The sequence below is a fragment of the Juglans microcarpa x Juglans regia genome, chromosome 2S (genome assembly GCF_004785595.1).
Source record: "Juglans microcarpa x Juglans regia isolate MS1-56 chromosome 2S, Jm3101_v1.0, whole genome shotgun sequence".
Taxonomy (NCBI): Eukaryota; Viridiplantae; Streptophyta; class Magnoliopsida; order Fagales; family Juglandaceae; genus Juglans; species Juglans microcarpa x Juglans regia.
The window spans coordinates 26721567-26743711 of NC_054597.1; the positions used below are offsets into that span (position 1 = coordinate 26721567).

Genomic DNA, 22145 nt, shown 5'->3' on the forward strand with positions numbered 1-22145 from the left:
CCAATAGTTCATTTTCATAAGTAGATAGACTCAAATTCTTCCCTTTGAGAGCTTAGCTGAAATATGCCATTGGTTGCCCTTCTTGCATTAAGACAGCTCCCAAAGCCTCCCCTGAGGCATCACATCACATTCCACAATCAGGTTTGGGGAGTGAGATGAGATTAAAATTTTGTGAATAGTAGTAAGATAGTTTGTAAATAGTAGTGTGATAGTTTGAGTTTAGTATTTTTTAGGTTTTGGGAAATGAGAGAGAGAAAGTTGAATAAAAAATATTATAAACTTAAAATATTGTTATAATATAGTTTTATAATATTATTTTTGTTTGAGATTTGAAAAAGTTAGAATTGTTTTTTCTTTTTTATTTGAAATTTTGAAAAAGTTGTAATAATTAGTTTTAAAAAGTTGTAATGATTAATTTGAAAATTTTGTATTTGAAACATCTTTGAGAATAAGATGAGATAAGATAAAATGAAATTAGTTGAGAATTTTATGTCTCATCCCATGCCCCAAACATACGAACAGGAGGACTCACCATAGCTTCCTTGAGTTTGTCAAGGGCTTCTTGTGCTTCTCCATTCCAAACAAAGGAATTTTTCTTCAAGAGAGTAGTGAGGAGGGTTGCTATGGCTCTATATCCTTTAACAAACTTCCAATAATACCCAGTGTGGCCTAAAAACCCTCTTAAGGCTTTGAGAGTCTTTGGAATAGGCCAATTTTGCATAGCACTAAGTTTCTGAGGGTTTGCCTTTGCTCCATCTTTAGAGATCAAGTGTCCCAAACACTCCACCTTCTTGCTACCAAAAATACACTTAGATTTTTTTGCAAAAAATATTTTAGACTGTAAGATTTCCAGCACCATAGTAAGATGTTGTAGATGCTCCTGCAAGGATTTGTTGTAAACTAGGATATCATCGAAGAAAACCAGCCTAAATTTCCTTAAATAAGGCCTGAAAACTTCATTCATAACCCCTTGAAATGTCAAGAGAGCATTTGTAAGCCCAAAATGCATTACCAAAAATTCAAAATGACCCTCATGGGTCCTTAAGGCGGTCTTGGGGACATCATCAGGATTCATTCTGATTTGGTGGTACCCTGAACGTAAATCAACTCAACTAGTAATTCATCAATATTAGGAATTAGGTACTTATCTTTTATGGTATCATTGTTGACTGCACAATAGTCTACGCACATTCTCCAACTTCGATCCGCTTTTCTTACTAGTTGGACTGGAGAAGAGTAAGTACTCTGGCTACTCATTATGCTGTCATTCCTTAACAATTCAGCCACCAACTTCTTTATTTCTTCTTTCTAATAATAAGGATACCTATAGGGCCGCACACAAGTGGGTTTAGCCCCATCTTGCAACTGTATTATGTGATCAAAGCTCCTGGGCAAGGGTAAACCAGAAGGTTCAACAAAAACTCCTTGAAATTTCTACAATACTTGCTTAATTTCAGGCAAGTCCTCATTTCGTCCACTTTCCTTAATACCTTTCAGCACCTGCAACCACAAACCTTTAGTAGAACCCTTCAGTGTTTTAATCTGATTGTCTTCTATAATGCTTCTAGTGGGTATTTGAATTCCCTGTAACTTGACTAAAATATCACCCAAATGGAACTGCATGGTTAAATCATAAAAATTCCACAAAACTGAACCCAAACTTCTTAGCCAATCAACACCAAATACCACATCACATCCACCAAGTGTTAATAAATAAAGATTAGTTAAGAATTTAAATTCTTGCAACAAAATTGGGACTGGCTTATAATGACCATTGCAAGGAGTAGTGGCTCATTTTGCTGCTTTCACTATTAAATGACTATCTACCATTGACAGTTTAGCCTTCCTTTCTACATATGGATCAACAAAACTATGAGTACTCCCTGTATCAATCAAAACCAGCACCTTTTGTTGATTAATTTCTCCATGTAATCTCATAGTCTTTTCGGCTAAAGATCCAGTTATAGCATGGACTGAAATCCCTAACAACTCTCCTACTTCATTCCCCACTGTTTCTCCTGTTTGCACAACAGCTAAGGACCCCTATTCCTTTCCACTTCTTCTTCTTCTTCCTCCTCTTCTTCAACTCCCATACCTTCTAATAGAAAAATCTAGGGTTTATTGCATCTATGCCCACGGTGGAATTTCTCATCATAGTAATAGCATATCCCCATTTCCCTTCTTTCTTGCATTTGAGTGGGAGTGATTATTTTGATTGGTAGGTTGGGTTTTCTGAGAAAATTAGGCTTAATGGGTCTCGGGTTTGGTCTGTTTGGTGGGGCTAGTAGTCTCAGGATTAGGTTGGGTGCAGGTAGTTTTAGTGGAACGCTAGGGTTAAGAGTGTTTTGGTTATGGGATCTGGGAAAAACACCTTGGGTCCTCCGCAGCACTAACCAAAAGCAACAAACAATATGGAAGGTTTAAACATAGTAACTATGATTCTCATATCATCTCTCAGTCCACTCAAGAAGGTACTAATACGAAATTCCTTTGTTATTCCCCTTATTTGATTAAACATTGCTTCAAATTTAGTCTGATAGTCCTCTATCGTAATTGGTATGCCTTAACTTAGTAAATTCTCCAATTGGATCCTCACAAGCTGAGGGCCCAAACCTTACCTTCAAGGCTGATACAAACTCATCCCAAGTATGAACTGGGCTTGAGTCCATGAGCCAGAAATACCAAGAGAGGGTCTTACCCTCCATGTGAAAGAAGGCTATTTATAGCCTTTGATCATTAGGTGTGTTATAATATGCAAAAAACTGTTGAGCCTGAAGAATCCATTTCATTGGCTCTACCCCATCAAACTTAGGAAAATCCAACCTAAGTGATCTGGCTTGTATCCCCCCATTTCTCTCAACCCGAATTATGATTTCTAGCCATTACTGCAAATTGTTCATAGCTAGAAGCCAAATGATTAATTTACTGTGGCACTGCTTCCAACATGCCTTTTTGCCTTTCTTGTTCTTCCCTCAAGTGCATATTCTCCCCTTTCAATAACACCACTGCTTCAGCTAACTAGGCTTGCCGAGTAACTTCCGCCATGTCGCAAGAACGCAGCTCTGAGACCACTGCTATGATTCTTGATAACTAATTAAATTTAATTCTGTAAATATCTTTTGGCTATTCGAGGTGCCAAGGGCCTCCTTACTCAAAGTTTGAGACTGAAAAGAATATTCTTCCTTACCTCATTCCGCAGACTTACAACAAATTAAATAGGAATACAAATAAAACAACCCACTTCCTACACGTTGGCTCAGCCCAAAAGACCCACGTTCTATTAACTGACCACGTAAAACAAAAACTGGACTCAGTCAAGGCTACAGCCCATGACTCTAACCCAACAGAAAGCAACAAATATTAAATAGATTAAAATACCCAGACTTAGTAAAGGAAATTATAATAAAGACCTTGCCTCCCTTAAGACACTTCCCTATTCCTTCAGAACCCTAGCCGCCCACATAACAACTGGGGTGTTTTTGTTCCAGCCGTTAACTATGGGGGAAGAAACTGAGAAGGATTTGTTTGGCATATGGCGGTGATGAATGGTACAACACACAGAGAGAAAAATATAAGAGAGAGTGGCGAGAGAAAGGGACACCAAAGAAAATATATTGAGGTTGAGAGAATTTGTGAGAGTGAGGAGAGTGGGGGGAGTAAAATGGGGAGAGAAGCAACGGGATAGAGAGAAACATGAGGAGAAGAAAACTGTCGAAAGAAGGAGAGGTAAAAGAGAAGAGAAAGTCACTCACCAAAATGACGCTATTTTACAGGCGGGTGGGCTTCTCTGCAGGCCTGGGCCATATCTTGGGCCTGGGTGTTACAATGTCTAAGAGAAAATACCAAAGTTATCAAATCAATCTATAATATTTCTCATGACTACTATCTTAAAAGTCTTTCAAGAAAACAGATTAATACCTCATACTAGTCTTACCAATCATTTCTATTGATGATCATTGGCATGCAAGTCTTTTTAATCCCCAATAAGACATTCTACTCACTATTATTTGTGAAAAAAGAATTAGAGGGAACCATCCAACCCATGTGACATATCAATCCATCAAAAGTCAACTTCTAGTCTAATTTGCACCATCTTGTAATATCCCAATCCCAGAAGTCCAGGGAGTTAGTTTTTGTCGCCTAAAATCATCTCTCAACAATATCATATATATATTCCAAATTCTCTACAAAACATAAAACTTAATGTTTCAAATCAAATATCCCAATATAATAAATCTAAGACACCACAAAGGGTAGTTTGGATACCAAAATCATCTCATCTCATCTAATCATTACAAGTTTCTAAAATTTTCAAAGAAAATAAAATAAACAATTCAACTTTTTTAAATATCAAAACAAAAATAATATTCTAATAATATTTTATTCAACCTTCAAGTTTCATTTCAACTCATCTCATCTCAACTTACTATCCAAAAAGTCTCAAAACATCCCAATAAACCAAAGTCAATAGAACAAAAAAAAAAAAAAAATCTACGAAATACAACTCTAGTAATCCAAGTACCCTCTTTGTACTAAATCCACTATGCTCACATAGCCTTACCCATACTTCCTATTCTTGATCCTCAGTTGAAAGATTCAAAAGATCTGAAAGTGGGGTGAATTATCAACAACTCAATAAACAAAGAACATATATTACTATGTAAACATGAGCATATACAGAGTTTAGAATGTGGAACAAAATATTTTTATTTTCAAAATGTAGAACCAGAACATGTTATCAAAATATCAAAGCGACAGATCAAAACATTCATATTCAAAAATCCTTTGGCATAGCGTAACTGGGCATCATAAAATAACAGAATTCAATGTTTAACCCCCGTGGTAGGTTGTACAAATCCTGATGGCCAACCGAGCAGAAACAAAATGTGAAATCTTCTCCTTATTATTCAAACTCTAAATGTGCACACATAAAAGACCACGCAGAAAACCACTTTGCTTCCAAATTGGCTGCACTAGAAGCAGAAAAGTTGGTACCAAAGTGAACACAAGCCACAATTTTACACCCATGGTAAGGTTAGAACAGAATAGAAACAAAATGTCATGCCAAATGTTTTCAGAGATCACATCATATCATAACAAAGTACAAAAAATATTCCAAACACAATAGATTCATATCGTCGCCATATAATTATGCACAAATTTTCATATTCACTCTTTTTGCACAGTTTAGAAATAATGCCAAAAATAGCTTATGCCTACACCAATCATGCACAGAATTCATCAGTAATGTAGTTAAATGATCGAAGTTGTTTTCAAGTTTTATTTTCATAAAAAAAAAAATGCATATTTTTCATAAAATCAATCTCATTCCAATCGTTTTTTGCAAAATCTAGCATAGGATTCTCACTTACCTGAACTTTTTATCTTCTTTGAATTTTTTCCCAATAGTGTCAAACGAATATCAATCATCACCTATAAAATAGACACGTAACATACTTAAATCTCAAATTAAACAAGTATTCTGATATTTAAGCCTGAAATAATAAAATAACCTATTTTTCTTAAAAATCTAAAATTCTCGTAACTCTAAAATATCATTACTTCTGAAATTCATTGATATCCACTTAATTTCTCTGACTAATACATTAAACTCTTAATTATTTCTATAAAATAAAGTTTATGTCTAACATATTTAGTCAATTAAAACTAAGCCCATGTAAAATACATCTCCACTTAATATTCACTTAACATAACTCCAACTCAAATCACAAGTCTATTTAACATCAAGCCCAACTTAAAATACATGTCCAATTTTAAAAGTCAAACCTAGCCCAAGTCAAATACGTTTTCTGCCAAGACTTACCTATTAAGGAAAATAACGTAAAATCATTTAAAAGAATTCTTTAGTGCTTTACAGAAAATCACATCACAAAAGGGCTTGAGGGCAATCTTCGTAAATATTAGGGAGATGATGTCTATCCGAGCTTAAAGCTTGAAAGCTATTTTACAAAGACATATACCCGTTTTTGGAGGGAAAAAAAAAAAAAAAGAAACCGCAGTGGCGGACCTACGTTTATCTCATGGCCCCCCGAAAATTTTTTAAAAATCAAAATATACCCTAGTTTTTAATCATAATTTTATCAATATAGAAAATGGCCCACTAAAAAAAATTATAATTCTCAAATCATCTGTAAAATTTTATAAAATTTCAATATACTTAGAAATGTCACTCCAATTTTTTCTCTATAGTCCCAGAATTTTGTATAATATCTATATATTATTTATTTTCAAGGATGTGGTCTCACAAAAATTAAATTAAAACTAAGTTTCCAAGAAATAATAAATTTATTAATATGGATCCCAAAATTTTTTGTTCTTAAATATTCGGCTTTTGAATATGGAATCTGAAGTAAAAATTTAGGAAAAATCATTTAAGGTTTGTTCTATATGGAAAATAGTTGAGAAGTATTGTCCTCTAAACTTCATAAAGCAAGAAAAAACTTATTTAAGGTTTCTATTATAGTATTATATGCTTAATGTGAAACGAAAATATCTAGAGTTTACATGAAACTTAATAAACTAGTTTACATACTAGAATGAAAGATGACATTCGAAAAAATCACTTGATAGCTTCTATGAAGCAAAAAAATTCTAAATATTTCATTACAAAAATAATAATAGATGAATATTATTTCATGAAACATTAGCATCAAAAATCTAAAAAATATATTAAGATGTTGTATTTTTAGAGTTTTATTTCTACTTCTAGAAAATTTGGCCTACCTTAAAAAAAAGTTGCTGGTTTCACCACAGACAAACCGAAAGAGCAAGAGGCTCAATGTCGGGAGGAAGAAAAATTTTATTGAGAGAGAGAGAAGAGAGAGAGAGAGACAGAGAGAGAGAGAGAGAGAGAGAGAGAGAGAGCGGCAAAATGATGGCTGGGATGAGGTTGACGGTGGAGCATGGCGGCAGAGCACTAAGACAGAGAGAGACAGAGAGAGAGAAAACAAGAGGGGTGATGACAGGTAGTCTCTGGCTTACGGGGCCCTTCCCTGTGGTGGTCGACGGTAAATAGAGGTGAAAACCCACAGAGAGCCAATGACACAACAGGTGACCAGTCGGGTAGTGGGTGGTAATGGCTGAACGGCGCACCTTCGTGGCAGTTAGGCAGCTAACGTAGAAATAGCGGTAGGGGGTATTTGCTCTATTTTCATGTGGTGAAACAAAGGCTTTTATGGTGGTTTACAGAGGTTGGGTAGTGGTGGTGCAGGGCAGTGACTGGCTAGTGCAACTAGGTGGGTCGTGGTCGAGCTGTGACCTCGGTTTTATGTGGAGGAAGGGCTCACAGTGTGGATGGTTCTACTGTGGAGGATGGACTGCGGCAGTTGGGTCTTCTCACTATGCAACGGCTTGTTGTTGTTCCACGCGACAAGGGCAGATGTGTTAGGGACCCCGGTCTTGTCCCTAACACTAAGGACCACGAGCTTGCCTTGGTGTGAATGATGACCGAGTGACATTTCCAACTTGCTTGGTCTTTGGACAATAATGGCTGTGTATGGTTGTAATAATGGGTTCCTAGGTTGATGAAGGTTTATTGTTTAAGTGATAGAATGATGATGATGATGAGTCTGGGTGATCTAATGGATGAATATGAGTGTTTGATGCAATGTGGAATGGATGGAAGGTTGCCCTTGATGTTGGGGCCAATTGGATGATGATTAGGGTTGGTTTGATGAAGTGTAGCTAGGGTTTTGTGTGGTGGCTAAGGAGGATTTCGAGATTGGAAGAGTTGGACTAGGGTTGGAGTCTAAGATGTGTTGCTAGGGTTTGGGAATGATGTGGAAGAATGAGGCTAGGGTTTGGTGGCTAGGGTTTGATGGTTGAATGAGTCTATGGTTGCTCCTTGACTCTAGGGATTGATTAAAGATAAGATGAGGAAAATAGGTTTTGGATAAGGTAAGTGGATGAAGAGGGATGGTGTTTGAATGAGTCTAAGATTGTTCCTAGAGTTTAGGGAGTAGGGGATGGAAGATAGTGTTTGAATATGGCAAGAGGGGATTTGGATATGGTAGATGGAATTTGAATATGGTAAGAGGATGGAGTCTTTGGTTGACTTGGTATTTTAATGAAGTTGAGAGATTTAAGGAATTGTTGGAGTGATTGGAGGGATGGAGTGATTCTAGGGAAGTTTCTAGAATTAAGGTATTGGCTAGGATAAGATAAGGGAGATATGATTTGGATTTGAATATGGCAAGAGGATGGAGTCTTTGGTTGACTAGGTCTATGGAAGGAGTTGAGAGACTTAAGGAATTTGATGAGTGATTGGAAGGATTGATTGAGTGATTAGAGGGATGGGGAGATTTTAGGGATGTGATTGGGATGAGTCAACTTTCCTAAAATTAAGGAAGTTGCCAAGTGGGACTCTTGAGGGATGGCTAGGGTTTATGGAAGACAAGTGTTTTGGCTAGGATTTATGGATTGGATGAAGGGTGGCTATGGTTAGGATTCCTAGAGTTTAGGAAATCCTTATGGAAGGCTAGGGTTACCAAATAAGGCAAGATTTTTGTATGGCAAGATGGAGGCTTAGTGGGTTTCGGCTAGGGCTAATGGCAATGATGGATGAAGGGTAAATATGGGATATGGACAACTAGGGTAAACAATATAGTGGTCGAATTATAGTGTATGGATGGATTGAATGGGGCAATGGAAATATATGGTTGAACAAAATGGATGACAATATGGAAGAACAATATGGATGAACAAGATGGAAGAGTATGATCAAAAGATGAATGGACTCAATAAAGGAATATGAAGACTCTTGTTGGTTTATATGGATATTTAGATATGCAAGAAAGTGTAGATGAACAAGATGGAAAATAAGAACAATGAAGATAATGGAATGGAACAAAAGATAGCCAATTCAACTATGATTCACGAATTGCACATAGATGAAATAACCTCTTTATTGATAAACTTGAAAATAACAAAGATAACACAACTTGGATTCACGAATTGCACCAATTTGCAAGAACAGGATAAGTGAATCACACATTCACGAATTGCAAGGTGATGATTCTCTACTAGGGATTCACGAATTGCACCCAAGTAGCCCAAGTGCCTAGCACCGAAAGGGTGATCTCAAGAACAAGTCTACCCACTTAGGGAATTTGCCAAAGGTTCAAAGGATGTAAACTAGATGTCTAAGGGTCTTATTTATAGAGAATACAAAGTGGAAACCCTAATAGATCCCTTGATAAATAAAAATAAATAAAATAAATAAATCAATCAATAAACAAATGATAGTGGTGTGGAATCCATGGGGGCCCACGGCATTGGCCCTTGGTGGCCTTGGCTAGCCCATGCATGCCTAGGACCATGTCCTAGGACGGTTTTTGATGGGGTCTTGACAAGATGGCAGGACGCTGTGTTTGGGCAACAATTGTAGGAGGTAGCAGTCCTAGGTTAAGGGTGAGAGTTGGCTTCACTGTGGTTGAGCGTACTAGGCGACAGTGGCTAGCTTGCTCTTGGGCATTTCTTGGATGTGGAGACACAGGGTGGGACATGCAGATTGAGGGTGGTGGTTGGCGACACAAGTAGAGTGGCTGACGTTCCTTGTAGTTGCTCTAGGCTAGCGGCTTGGGAAATTCTTCTGTGACATGTAGCAAGGGAGGCAGATAGGTGATATGGGAGAGATGTAGAGCGGCAACCCTAGATTTGGTGGGGAGTTTCTACGTGCATGGGAGGATGGGAGGGATCTATATATATATATATATATATATATATATATATATATATATATATATAGGTAGTTGAAACCCTAGTGAAGGAATGGGGTGGGGGAAATGTGCCTGAGATGTTGAGTAACTAGGCTTGAGCTTTTAGAATAAATTCTTGGCCACTGGTAAATTAAAAGGGCCCACTTGGTCTATAAATTACTAAATGAACCTTAACTCATTTATTAAGCCCAAAATCATCTACTAAACCCTGACAGGCCTTAAAATAAAATTTTTGACTCTCGAACCTAATTAAACTCCTAGCTAACCAAAAAGTATAGCTCGTGGGCTAATATGGAATTATCCCATGAATAAAAAATGAGGTTTCCAAAATATTGGCCCGTTAAATGTAATTTTTGTCAAAAAACCTATATTCCATTAGAATAAAATTGGGGCCATAGCATTTTTAAAATCTTTGGTTAAATCTCAAGTAGGCTTCCCGTACATATGAACCTTAAAAATATTAATATCCCATTCACATGGTAGATGGGCATCCCATTCATAATTCCTTCGACACGTGCTGCCTAATTCAGCTAGCCCATGCACTAAAACATCTTACTCAACCAAATGGCTATTTCTAAAACCTCCATGGACTTAATAGCCTATTATAAGGGTGGGCAGTGGGGCCCCGCATGAAACACCCTATGCGGGGGCAGGGGGCGGATTGACCCCAGTGGGGCCCCGCCCCCGTCCCCAGCTCTGCACCTCTGAATTTTCAATATAAAAAATTATTATTTTTAATATTTATATAAATATAATTTATATAAATATATTGTATAGAGATATATACAATTTGTTAAAAACTTGAATTCAACTTCAAGTTAATGGATTGCCTTGTCCTTCAAGTTAATTAGACTAAAAAAATTTTAAAAAACATTTTAGACAATGGGTTGAACGGGGGGCGGGGCGGGGTATGAAACCCCCCACCCGCATGGTGCGGGGCGGGGGGCGGGGAGGGGGTGCCCCCTCCCCGCACCATGCGGGTAGCACCCCTAGCCTATTAGTCTTAGGGCCTAATTCTTATTCCCTCTAAAGATTAAAGGTCCTAATTAAATGGAATACATATCGCCAACTAAATTATATATACAATTAAGGGTAAGGATTGAATTAATTTCTGTACAAGAATTAACAGCCTTTCAAGTGATTTCCTCATTCTCAACACAAGCAAAGTACTATACCACCTTTGTGGAGTGTATTTGACATATTTCCCACCACCTTTTCAAGATAGATTTATCAATTTCTCTCACGTTCAAGATATATCTCATATGCAAGAAAAAATATTTCAAGATGTGTCATTTACATTCTTAGCCTTCCTTTACAGATATGCAATTGTCTCTTTTTTTCTTTTTAACTTGCATTATCAATTGGGTGAATGTTTTTGGGAGTATCTTGCCAAAAAGGAAGTTTTGAAGCTAAATGTTGATGGCGCCATGTGTAGTGATAAAAAAAGAGCAGGTGTTGGTGTGATATACATAGAAGGACAGGGAAGCGTGCTCATGGCTGCAAATAAAAAGGCAAAGGAAGTATTGGGCCCAGAGGAGATTGAGGTCAATTTTTATGTCTGCATATGGGATTTATGATGTAATAATGGGGAGTGATTCGTTATTAATTGTTAAACAAATACATCCATGTAGAAGATTTATGGTCTTTACTAGGAAATCTTATAAAGGAAATGAAATAACTGATGAAGAGGTCCATGAATTGCAAGGCTCTCAAAACAAAATCGGTAAGGGGCAACGATACAAGTACATAGATTACTAAAATATACTTGGAATGTGGACCATGTTCGTTTATGGTTGGAGCCACTAACAGATGTAATTTCTCATAGATCTGGGTTGACCAACTTTTGTAATGTCCATTTCCTATGGCCAATGAAATTTCTGGGCAAAAAAAACAAAAAGAAATTTCCCTAGAACTTGTAGAATAGCCACATCAAGGAACACCAAACAAAAGGCAAAGGGATTTATACGATTGTAAGTATGCATATGGTTGATGAATTAGTATTTTTACCAACCTAATAGTAATATTGGCTGGGCGATTTTTGACAACGAATAGAAATACCTGCACTCATCTCTATATTGTTCTTCCCCGATTGTTGATTGAACCCGAAATTGACATTTTCCTTGTGCTCGGAAGCTCTCGGATGTTCAGCGAGTGGTATTTCAATAACTTAAAAGAATTATCTGCAAGAATAAATGTTTAGAGAAGATTCAAATGCCTTTTCCAATGGATTTAATCAAAACAAACCCTAAAGCTTACATGATTGGAATTGGGTCGAATGTAATGGTGCATTACACCACAATTTGTCTTTTGTGACAGAGGAAACCGTCACAAAAAATTACCAAAACGTCACTAAAGATATTTGGTGACGGTTCAAACCATCACCACGACCGTCACCTAATGTGCGTCACAAAAAACAATTGGTGACGGTTTACTGTTGAACCGTTTGGTTTAACGTTCCAACGTTTCTTTTTTATGTGACGGTTAGATAAGTCACAAAAAGTAACGTTTGGACGTCCAATTGAACGTTCGAACGGCAACCCGACCGATTGGCATTCGAATGACAGAAGTTGACGTTCGTTGATTGTAGTTCAACGTATCATATTTACTTTCTAACGTTAATGAGTCTAAACGTTAATTACAATCAACATCCGAATTTCTGTTCGAACGTTAACGGACCAATGTTCAAACGTAATGGGTTTAACGTTCAGACATTATTTCGAATGTTAACGAAGAAGCATTCGAATACAAGTGGTACGCTCGGAGGTTTGTTCGAACGTTAATCGTTTAATCATTCGAACGTTTTGTTCGTTCGAGGGTGAGTACGTTCGAACGTTAAGGCCTACGTTCGAATGTTACTATATAATTTTATGTATTCACATTCGAACGTTGGTTCGAATGTGTATTCTTTCCTCATAGTCTCTCTGTTGGTCCTGCAAACATGTCTCTAAATGAGACTGTCGTTCTAAGAGAGACTCTAATTCTTGTTGTCTCGACCTCATATACTCATTCTCACGCCGTGCAACTTCTAAATCTTTGGCAAGATTTTTAATTTGTGAAGTCGATGAGGTTGAGGAAGATGAATATCTATGCTTGATAGATCGTCCCAAAGCTCTTGCCATACTAGACTGCAGCCCGAGCACTTACGTGAATATGTCTATGTCACCAGGAGAGGATTCCCCAGAAGCCGACTGTATCTCCATCATTTTTTCCTGCAATTTGAAAGGTAATGATCGTTAATAAGTAATGTATTAAATGAAATGGAAAAAAAAAAATATTCACATGTTGCATAATTTATTTAACAAAATTAACACTGCTTACATAATTTTCTGCAGCAACATGATCCATCCACTCATTACACTCATTAGTGTGAGCAGCAGCTCAGACATGAATGAGAGAAAAGTTTTTAGGATCATCACGTTTCCAACAAAGCGACATGAGCAATTTTAAAAAGATAATGTTAGTACTTAAATAAAAGAATATCAGAAAAATAAATTAATTCTATAATTTTTTAATTACTATTTTTCAGCAAGACGGTGGAATGACCTTGAACTGGCACGATGGTGGATAGACAAAGCGGATCTATTCTGTGCATTTGTAGAACTCAAGTGATACAAAATATATTAAGAATGTTAATTGTAATATGTATACATATAATATATAGAACGAATATGAATGTAAATAATTAAAAGATATAAATGTAAAATACTTGAAAATCTGGAGATGTGAAAAGATTATAACACTTTCACCAATCATCTAACTTCATTTGCTGGAAAGAGGACTGTGCAGCCTCTTCCAACATCTCAAACTTCTTAAAGTGGTCATGACATCGTCCATTGTGATGTCAGAATAGTGTAGCCATCAACTCATTCATGGTTCTCAAATCCTCTCTACGGCCAAAGTCGAGGTCGAATTCATCCTAACAAGTGAATCAGGTCAAAAATATGATATACTAATCTAGGTGAAAAAAATGTACTCTCAAAGTAAACTCACCAGCACACGACTTCAAATGTGCTCCTTAATCTCAGTCGGAACATCTCGCCTTGAGCGCACATAAAATGGAGCATAAGCTCGAACTACTATGCCAATATAGGAGGATAGCACTGCTGCATTATCATCCACTCCTTTAGTGGAATTATCAGGAATGGTGGTCTTGAGTTTTCCGTGCCATCTATTTTTCTCAAGATAGATGCCACATGTATAACCACGACCGCGACGTGCAGATGCCTCAACTACATGATAATAATATAATTATAGTTATATAGTTATTAAGACAAAATTATTAATTATAAAATTAATTGTCAATGACAATATTTCCTTACTGATAGGTGTCGACTGGCTATTGTTCTCTTGCATGCTAACTTGATCTTCAGGAGCGGATTCCTCGAGTGGGGAGTCCTCAATGGGTTCTGGATTTGGACTTGGCAGAGGCACATTTCTTCGTTGTCTTTTTGGCGGCATCCTTGAAAATAATTAATTATATAAAGAAAAATTAATTAGAAGAAATTATGAAAAGTATAATATTTTATAGTCACCTATATGAATAAAATATTTAGTACTTTTATTCTTCATCTTCGGATGTATTTTCCATGCTTGTTTCAGAATCTCGCTCAATAACATCATCATCATCATCATGCACCTCTTCTTCATCCTCCTTATCCACCTCCTACCCGGATTCTGATTCGTCTTCATCTTTTGACTCTTCTTCTTCTTCTTCCTCCTCACTTACTTGAATTAAATGATCATTTAATACGGACGTGTCGAGATGGACGGGTGGGACATCATCTCTACACAAGGGGAGCAACTCGAGTGCACCGAGGTCAACAAATAAGTTAATTACCCTCTCTATCTTCCTGGTATGCCTCTACAATCGGAGTGCTATTTTCATCTCCACTATTCTTGGAGTGCTATCGAGGGACAAATTTTTGTACGACTCACCGAGTTATCTCTCCACTATCTTCATCAACACTTTTCATTAGATCAATCAAGTAATAGACTTGGGTAGCTTGACAAGCCAATACGAATGGATCATCTTCGTACCATTTAGATGCAATATTGACACTCGTAAAGTGATTATCCCTAGGTATCGAAACCCAACCATCACCTAGATCCCACCAATCACATTTAAAGACATATGTTACAGACCCATCCAGATATTTCAATCCGATAATATCACGTATAACACCATAATAGTCAATGTCATTTGTTTCAAGACTCCCCTCGACCAACACACTAGAGTTTTGAGTCTTTCTATTACGTTCATAGTCCAGAGTATGAAATCTATAACCTCGAACCGTGCATGCAATGTATCGAAGTGTTCTATTTGAGGGACCATAGGCCAATGCATACAATTCAGGAGAAATTGATATGGGATCACGAGTACGTTGTTCCAAAATCTAACAATTGAAACAGTATTATATTTAGTAAAACTTACCCAGAGTTAAAAGTTTCAAAATGTAACATATATATAATTTTAGTTCATATACATTCTTCAAACTATCCAGGAAATTCTTCCTCATGTCTTGCCTCTATATTCTCTACGCTTTTCGTCCTAAGTTTGTGCATGTGCTCACTGTTATATATAACTGCAAAAGAAGTATATTTTGAGCACAACAGTTATAGTTAAACTTCAAGAAAAGTAGAATTATTCGAAGCATGGAAAGACATACATGAGATAGTTATCAATCCCCCAACAATTATTTAGCACATATCACCGAACTTTACCCAACTCTCCATCAATTAAACCGTAACCCGTTTGTGCACCTAAGGGTCGTACATTCTGGAAAAACACTGATAGCTCACGAGGAGGAGGAGTAACAAGATCAGCATTTCGCTTTTGACGATTAAATCGTGTCTCAACACTACGAAGATATAGATAGTAAAATGTTAACCATTCATCGTGTATATAGGCACCTGCTATTGAACCCTCAGCTATGGCTTTATTCCCAACAGTGCGCTTCAGTCGACTCAAATATCTTTCAACTGGATACATCCAACGGAACTGCACCAGTCCACCCAGCAATACCTCTCGCGGTAAATGTATTGCTAAATGGACCATGACATCAAAAAATAATGGTGGAAAGATATACTCGAATTTACATAGTATGGTAGCAATGTCTTCTTCTAATTTTCGCAACACATCTCCATTTACTACCTGAGCGCACAAATCCTTAAAAAACATACAGAGTTCAGATATGGCAACACGTACATTAGATGTCAGCTTCTCACGTATTCCCACAGGTAATAACTTCTGCAAAAATATGTGACAATCATGACATTTCAATCCACTGATTTTTCAGTCATCAGGGCTCACGCATCTACAAATATTTGAAGCATAATCATCTGGCAACTTCACACCTTGCAACCATTTGCAGAAGTCCATCCTCTCCTCCCTCGTTATCGTAAAACATGCATGCAGTATGACCACCATATTGCCTTCCACCTGCAAATGTAGATTATGTTTAATTCTTATTCTCTCAAGATCTTTCCTCGTCTTGATCGTGTCCTTCATCTTTTTGTTAATGCTCATCAATATACCCAGTATATTATCATAGATATTCTTCTCTATGTGCATTACATCCAAACTATGTCGCAACATGTAGGAAGACCAATACGACAAATAAAAAAAAAAATACTACGCTTTGTCCAATTCAATTCTGTTGCGCCTCGTTTTCTCTTGTTCTTTCCCGACCTTTGCCAAAATTGTTCGCTCTAACATGTACCAGTTGTTCCACTATCTCTTCCCCAGAAAACTCATTTGGTGCAATTCTATCCTCTACTCTCCCATCAAACTTAGCACATTCTCTTCTCCATGCATAATTTGTTGGTAGATAAAGTCAATGACGAATAATCACATGCCACGGTCCCCGCTCGTTTTTTCTCTTATAGGAGAAACAGAGCTGGCGGTAGATTTTCTTCGACGTCTGGGGTTGGTAACGTCTGCAGAAGAAAGATACTGAGTCGTTTTCTTCCATAGGCCAGCGTGATGGAGAACATGCAAGAGATGTGGGGAAACCTTCTTCTAAATGAAGAAGAGGGGGACGAAATAGTATTAGAAGAAGTGTCCTTCTCAGAAGTCCAAAGGAAAGGAGAGAGATGCCTAGTAGGGAAGTTTTGTTCGGAGAGGCATATTGGCAGTAAGGTGGTAGAGGAGATGATGGCAGAAATTTGGAGGTTTGAGTAAACCTGCCAAATTTAAGGAGGTAACTTCGAATGTTGTTATCCTCTCCTTTGAGACTCATGCTGACAAAAACAGAATCCTTGGAGGAAGACCATGGTTGTTTGATGGCTGTCTCTTGGCTATTGACCTATTCCAAGGTTTCACTCAACCAAGCATGCTGAAGTTTGAGACGGCAACCTTTTGGGTCCAATTTCAGAATTTACCTCTAGTGGAAATGAATCGGGAATGCGACTTAAAACTGGGAAGCACGCTGGGTGTTGTACAGGATGTGGATGTAGACGAGGATAATGTAGGATGGGGGAGTTACCTGAGAGTAAAAGTAAAACTTGATCTCTACAAACCACTTGCTCGTGCCAGAACTATTACTTTGCAAGGAACTAACTATTGGATCCCAGCACAATACGAAAAACTCCCACGTTTTTTATTTCAATGTGGGAGAATCCTGCACAGGTCTGAGAAATGTAACATGCAAACAAGGGAGTTAATGCCCCAATACGGGCCTTGGTTGCGCGCTGATCCAGGAAGTAAGAAACGTCGAGTCCTTGCTGAAGAGAGTTCATCCCACAAGGATTCTTGGCTTAGCAGAGACCAAGGCTTGAAGCCGATGCAAGTGGAGGATGGCAATCCAATAGTGGCGGTACCGGAGTTGCCCACGGCAAACGAGACTACTGTTCAAACTGTCACAAATCATGAGTCCCCAGTTCTGTGTCAGGTCGCTAATGTCAGACTGAGTATGGGGTTGGGAACAAAGGACAACATTGACAGGGTATGGACTCCAGCAGACTCTCATGACTCTAACGTAGCTGTTGGCCTATCAACTGTACAAAAGAGGATACTAGAGTCAACGGGTGGTGTGGGAAAGCATTGGGAACCAACTTTCTGTCATGAAAAGGGAAGCCTTTCAGGAGCTAGCCCAGGACCTAGTTCTAATCCGACTTTCTTCATAGAACTCGTAGAAAGGGCTACTCAACAGGAGTTCGGGGCTGTCAATTCAATTGCAGAGGTGGAAAACGAAGCCTCTTATAGGGGCGGCGAGCTAGCTCTTGAATCCCAAAAGAAAATGGCGGGAACTAGTATTGAGAAGTCAACAGAGGAAATCGGGGAAGCTAATACTTTTGGGTTGGGCCTAGGTGGACCAAACATACCCGATACAGATCAAGAAAGGAGCTTAATCGACCTGGCATCCCAATCCCTCATTCCAACAAAGCCCACGAGCCCCTCAAAAGGCAGAACATGGAGAGAGAAAGCACGAGGCCCAAGTACCATTAGTCTTTCTCAAAATGAACTTGTGATTAAAAAGCGTAGTTGGGAGAAGGTGTATGATGATCCATCAGAAACGAAGTTAGCAAAAAAATGTAAAATGGTTCAGCATAGTCCCAAGGCAGGTTGTAACAAGGGAGGCAAAGGCCTTCGAGACACCTTGAAATCGGCAGTGGCTGCTAAGCAGCCCTGCCAAAAGCAATGATACTCTTAAGTTGGAATTCCCGAGGGCTTGGGAAGCCGCTAGGAATTTGAGTACTTCGTGATTTAATCCGAAGAGAAGGACCCGATATTTTATTCTTGCAAGAAACACGGTTACAAGGCAAAGTCATGGAGAAACTCAAATTTAGCATTGGTTTTTCTAACTGCTTGGCAGTAAGCAGTGAGGGGAGAAGTGGGGGTTTGGCGTTGTATTGGAACAATAATTCCCAGTTAGAAATCCTTAGTTATTCGAAATACCACATTCATGCATTAGTTACCAATTTGGAGGGGGATGATCGTGAAAGTAGCTCGTGGTACTTGACTGGGATATATGGCCATCTAGAAGCCTCAAGGAGGCTAGAAACTTGGAATTTGCTAAAATCTTTCGCAGTTACTAGTGAACGAGGGTGGTTAATGATGGGAGATTTTAACGAGATCCTTAGTAATCTTGAGAAAAGTGGTGGCAGAATCAGGCCAGAACGTCAAATGAGGGACTTTCGACAGCTTCTAGATGAATGTGAAATGATGGACTTGGGCTTCAAGGGTAACCAATTCACTTGGTGGAATGGTAGGGGTCAGCAGCATAGCATTTGCGAGAGATTAGATCGCTTTTTAGCTAATATGCAATGGAAATCTCATAAGCTGTTTGCTGAAGTTATTCATGGATTTGCACCTTATTCTGACCAAGTTCATATCATCCTCACGACCCAAGATGACAGAAAACACATGTGTAAGCAAAGAACTTTCAAGTTTGAGGCCATATGGGCAGAAGAACCAGATTGTAAAAAGGTCATTGAGTTAGCATGGTTGAGAGCAATGGGGCAAAGGGATTTGGCTTCCATCATGGAAAAGATAAAGCGATGTGGAGAAAACCTTCGAGTCTGGAACAGAACTTGTTTTGAGAATGTGAGGAGGAATATTGAACAGGCTTGTTTGAGGTTAAGAATGTTGTTACAATCAGACCCTTGCTGTCAAAGGAGTGAGTCTCTTAAAGATGCTAGAATCGAGCTTCAGAAGTGGTTAGAAAGAGATAAACTATTGTGGAAACAAAGAGCCAAAGCTATGTGGTTCCAGGCAGGAGATAAACACCCGTTATTTCCACAACAATTCTTCCCAAAGAAGGCTGAAAAATGTTATTAAAGGAGTAATAGATGCAGCAGGTGTGTGGCAGACTGGGAGTTTACAAGATCAAGTAATCACAAATTATTTCCAGCAGTTGTTTTATTCCGATGGCCAACAAAATCAAACTGACTTCTTAGATGACCTTGTTGGGAGAGTTTTGGATGTGATGAACTCGTCCCTTACAAAAAACTACACAGAAGCAGAAGTAACACAAGCATTGAAACAAATGAACCCCCTTTCAGCCCCTGGACCCGATGGCATGGCTCCCATCTTCTACCAAAAAAGTTTGGACTGTTATTGGAAGAGAGGTGATTGATGCTGTTTTGAAAGCACTCAATTCTGGAATTTTCCCAGCAGGACTTAACCACACATTCATTATCTTGATTCCAAAAACGAAGAAACCAGTGGAGGTGGCAGATTATAGACCAATTAGTCTATGCAATGTCTTTTACAAGATTATCTCCAAGGTCATTGCTAATAGCTGAAAATCATTTTAGCGGATGTGATCTCCTCAACTCAGACCGCTTTTGTCCCAGGCAGGCTAATTACAGACAATGTGCTGGTAGCATACGAAATGGTCCACTTCCTAAAGCAGAAAAGGAAAGGTAAGAAACGATTCATGTTGCTAAAACTTGATATGAGCAAAGCGTACGACCGTGTAGAGTGGAAGTTTCTTGAAAAGGTTATGCTTAAGATGGGGTTTAATGACACATGGGTAAAGTTGGTAATGCTTTGTACTCCTTCTCATTTTTACTCAATGGGGAACCTAAAGGCCCAATCTTCCCTTCCCGAGGCCTGCGGCCCTTTGAGTTTCTGAGAATAAAACCCACACCTGCACTTCTTTGATTTGCAAACACCGCTCCATCCACATTTAGCTTCAGAATTCCAGGATCAGGGGCCTCCCACCGACAAGCATTCCTAGGGCCTTGAGAAGCAAGAGCCTGCAAGTGAGTATTGTTGGAGGACAGGGCCATTTCTGCAGCTTGCAAGGCGAATATGACCACTTCTTCATGGATTAACTGATTTCTCCGGTACCACATTCCCCATGCTACTAAAAACACCTTTTCTAGGTCTGCATTACTGCCTTTTTGCTGTACATTCAGTGCAAACTGAAACCAGCTAGTATTTACTTCCATTGAAAGTTGAGTAAATAGGGAGGACCACGCATCTCTCACTGTTGGACAGCTTAAAAGTACATGAGTGGTATCTTCTTCAGCTTCCTTACACCATCTACAAGTGGGTTCTACGAGCACTTTCCTAGTTTGAAGATTCAACAGAGTAGGTAACCCATTTCTACATGCCCTCCATCCAAAAATTTTTACTTGGTTAGGCACATTCATTTTCCATAGTTTTTTCCAAAAGTTTCTGTGTATTTGAGCATTAGAGCATTCCTCTCTATGATCCTCTGTCCCAAGAGAATATAACAAACGGTAGCCACTTTTTACACTGTAGTTCCCGTTCTTTTCGTGCTCCCAGATTAAACGGTCAGGACAAGGTTCAGTACTTAACAGAATCTTCAAAATAATTGCAGCTTGCTGGGCTGGGAGATGGCTTTGGATTTTTGTGACATCCCACCACTTAGTCTCTCTATCAATCAGAGTATCAACAGTAGCATTTTGGTGTATAACTTCGAAGCTGGCAGGTTGAGGGAGAAGTTTGTGTTGTGGCAGCCAGTAGTCAGACCATACATTGATTGATTTCCCATCACCAACTCTCCATCTACACCCTTTCATCAAGTTTTCTTTTGCCTCCCAAATGCCTCTCCAAACATAAGAAAGATTTGCTCCAAGTGTGGCGTCTTGGAATCTAAGTTTTGGAAAGTATTTAGCTTTAAAAATCTGGTGCAGCAAAGACTTTTCTTCCGTCATGATTCTCCAACCCTGCTTTGCAATAAGGGACATGTTAAAAATCTGCAAGTTTTTGAAACCAACCCCACCATTTCCTTTAGTCTTGCACATTTTCTTCCAGCTGATCCATCTAATTTTCTTCTCATTCTTTTTTTTCCCCTACCAAAAGCTGGCCATCATACTTTCAAGTCCTGAGCAAAGAGTAGAAGGAAGCTAAAAACAGCTCATAGTGTAAGAAGGGATAGACAAGGCCACGGCTTTGATCAGGATTTCTTTACCACCTTGAGACAACACCTTTTCCTTCCATGCTTGAAGTTTGGACCAAACCTTGTGTTTAAGATCTGAGAAAGTCTTTTTTTCTCCTTTACCGACCACAGGAGGAAGACCCAGATACCTCTCATATTGATGATGTCGGTTGACCCCCCAAAACCTCAGGATCTCTTGTTGTTGTTGATCGAGAACATTCTTGCTAAACACCATAGCAGTTTTTTCTTTGTTTATTTCTTGACCCGAGGCCTTCTCATAAGTTTCCAGCAGGACCTGAATTGGAACATTAGTAGCCATATTTGCCTTACAAAACAGCACACTATCGTCCACAAAGAGAAGGTGATTTAGTCTTGGACCTCCTCTACTAATGCAAATACCTTCAATAAGTTTAGATCTCTCAGCTTTCATAAGGAGAGAAATCAACCCCTTGGTGCAAAGCAAGAATAAGTAGGGGGAAAAGTGATTCTATCGAAATAGAATTGCTAGCAATTTTGAGAGGCCTCTAGTTTTGCATTCCCCTCGGTATCTCGCATT

The 22145-nt window shown here is 38.6% G+C and overlaps 2 protein-coding genes across 2 annotated transcripts; one reads left to right on the forward strand and one right to left on the reverse strand.

Annotated features, from left to right (window-relative positions):
* Positions 1–18504: 18504 nt before the first annotated feature.
* LOC121253511 lies at positions 18505–19515 on the forward strand. Its single transcript, XM_041153516.1, has one exon. The coding sequence runs from the start codon at positions 18505–18507 to the stop codon at positions 19513–19515; it is 1011 nt and encodes a 336-aa protein (XP_041009450.1).
* Positions 19516–21557: 2042 nt separating this feature from the next.
* On the reverse strand, positions 21558–21908 carry LOC121253512. Its single transcript, XM_041153517.1, has one exon. The coding sequence runs from the start codon at positions 21906–21908 to the stop codon at positions 21558–21560; it is 351 nt and encodes a 116-aa protein (XP_041009451.1).
* Between the last annotated feature and the right edge of the window lie 237 nt (positions 21909–22145).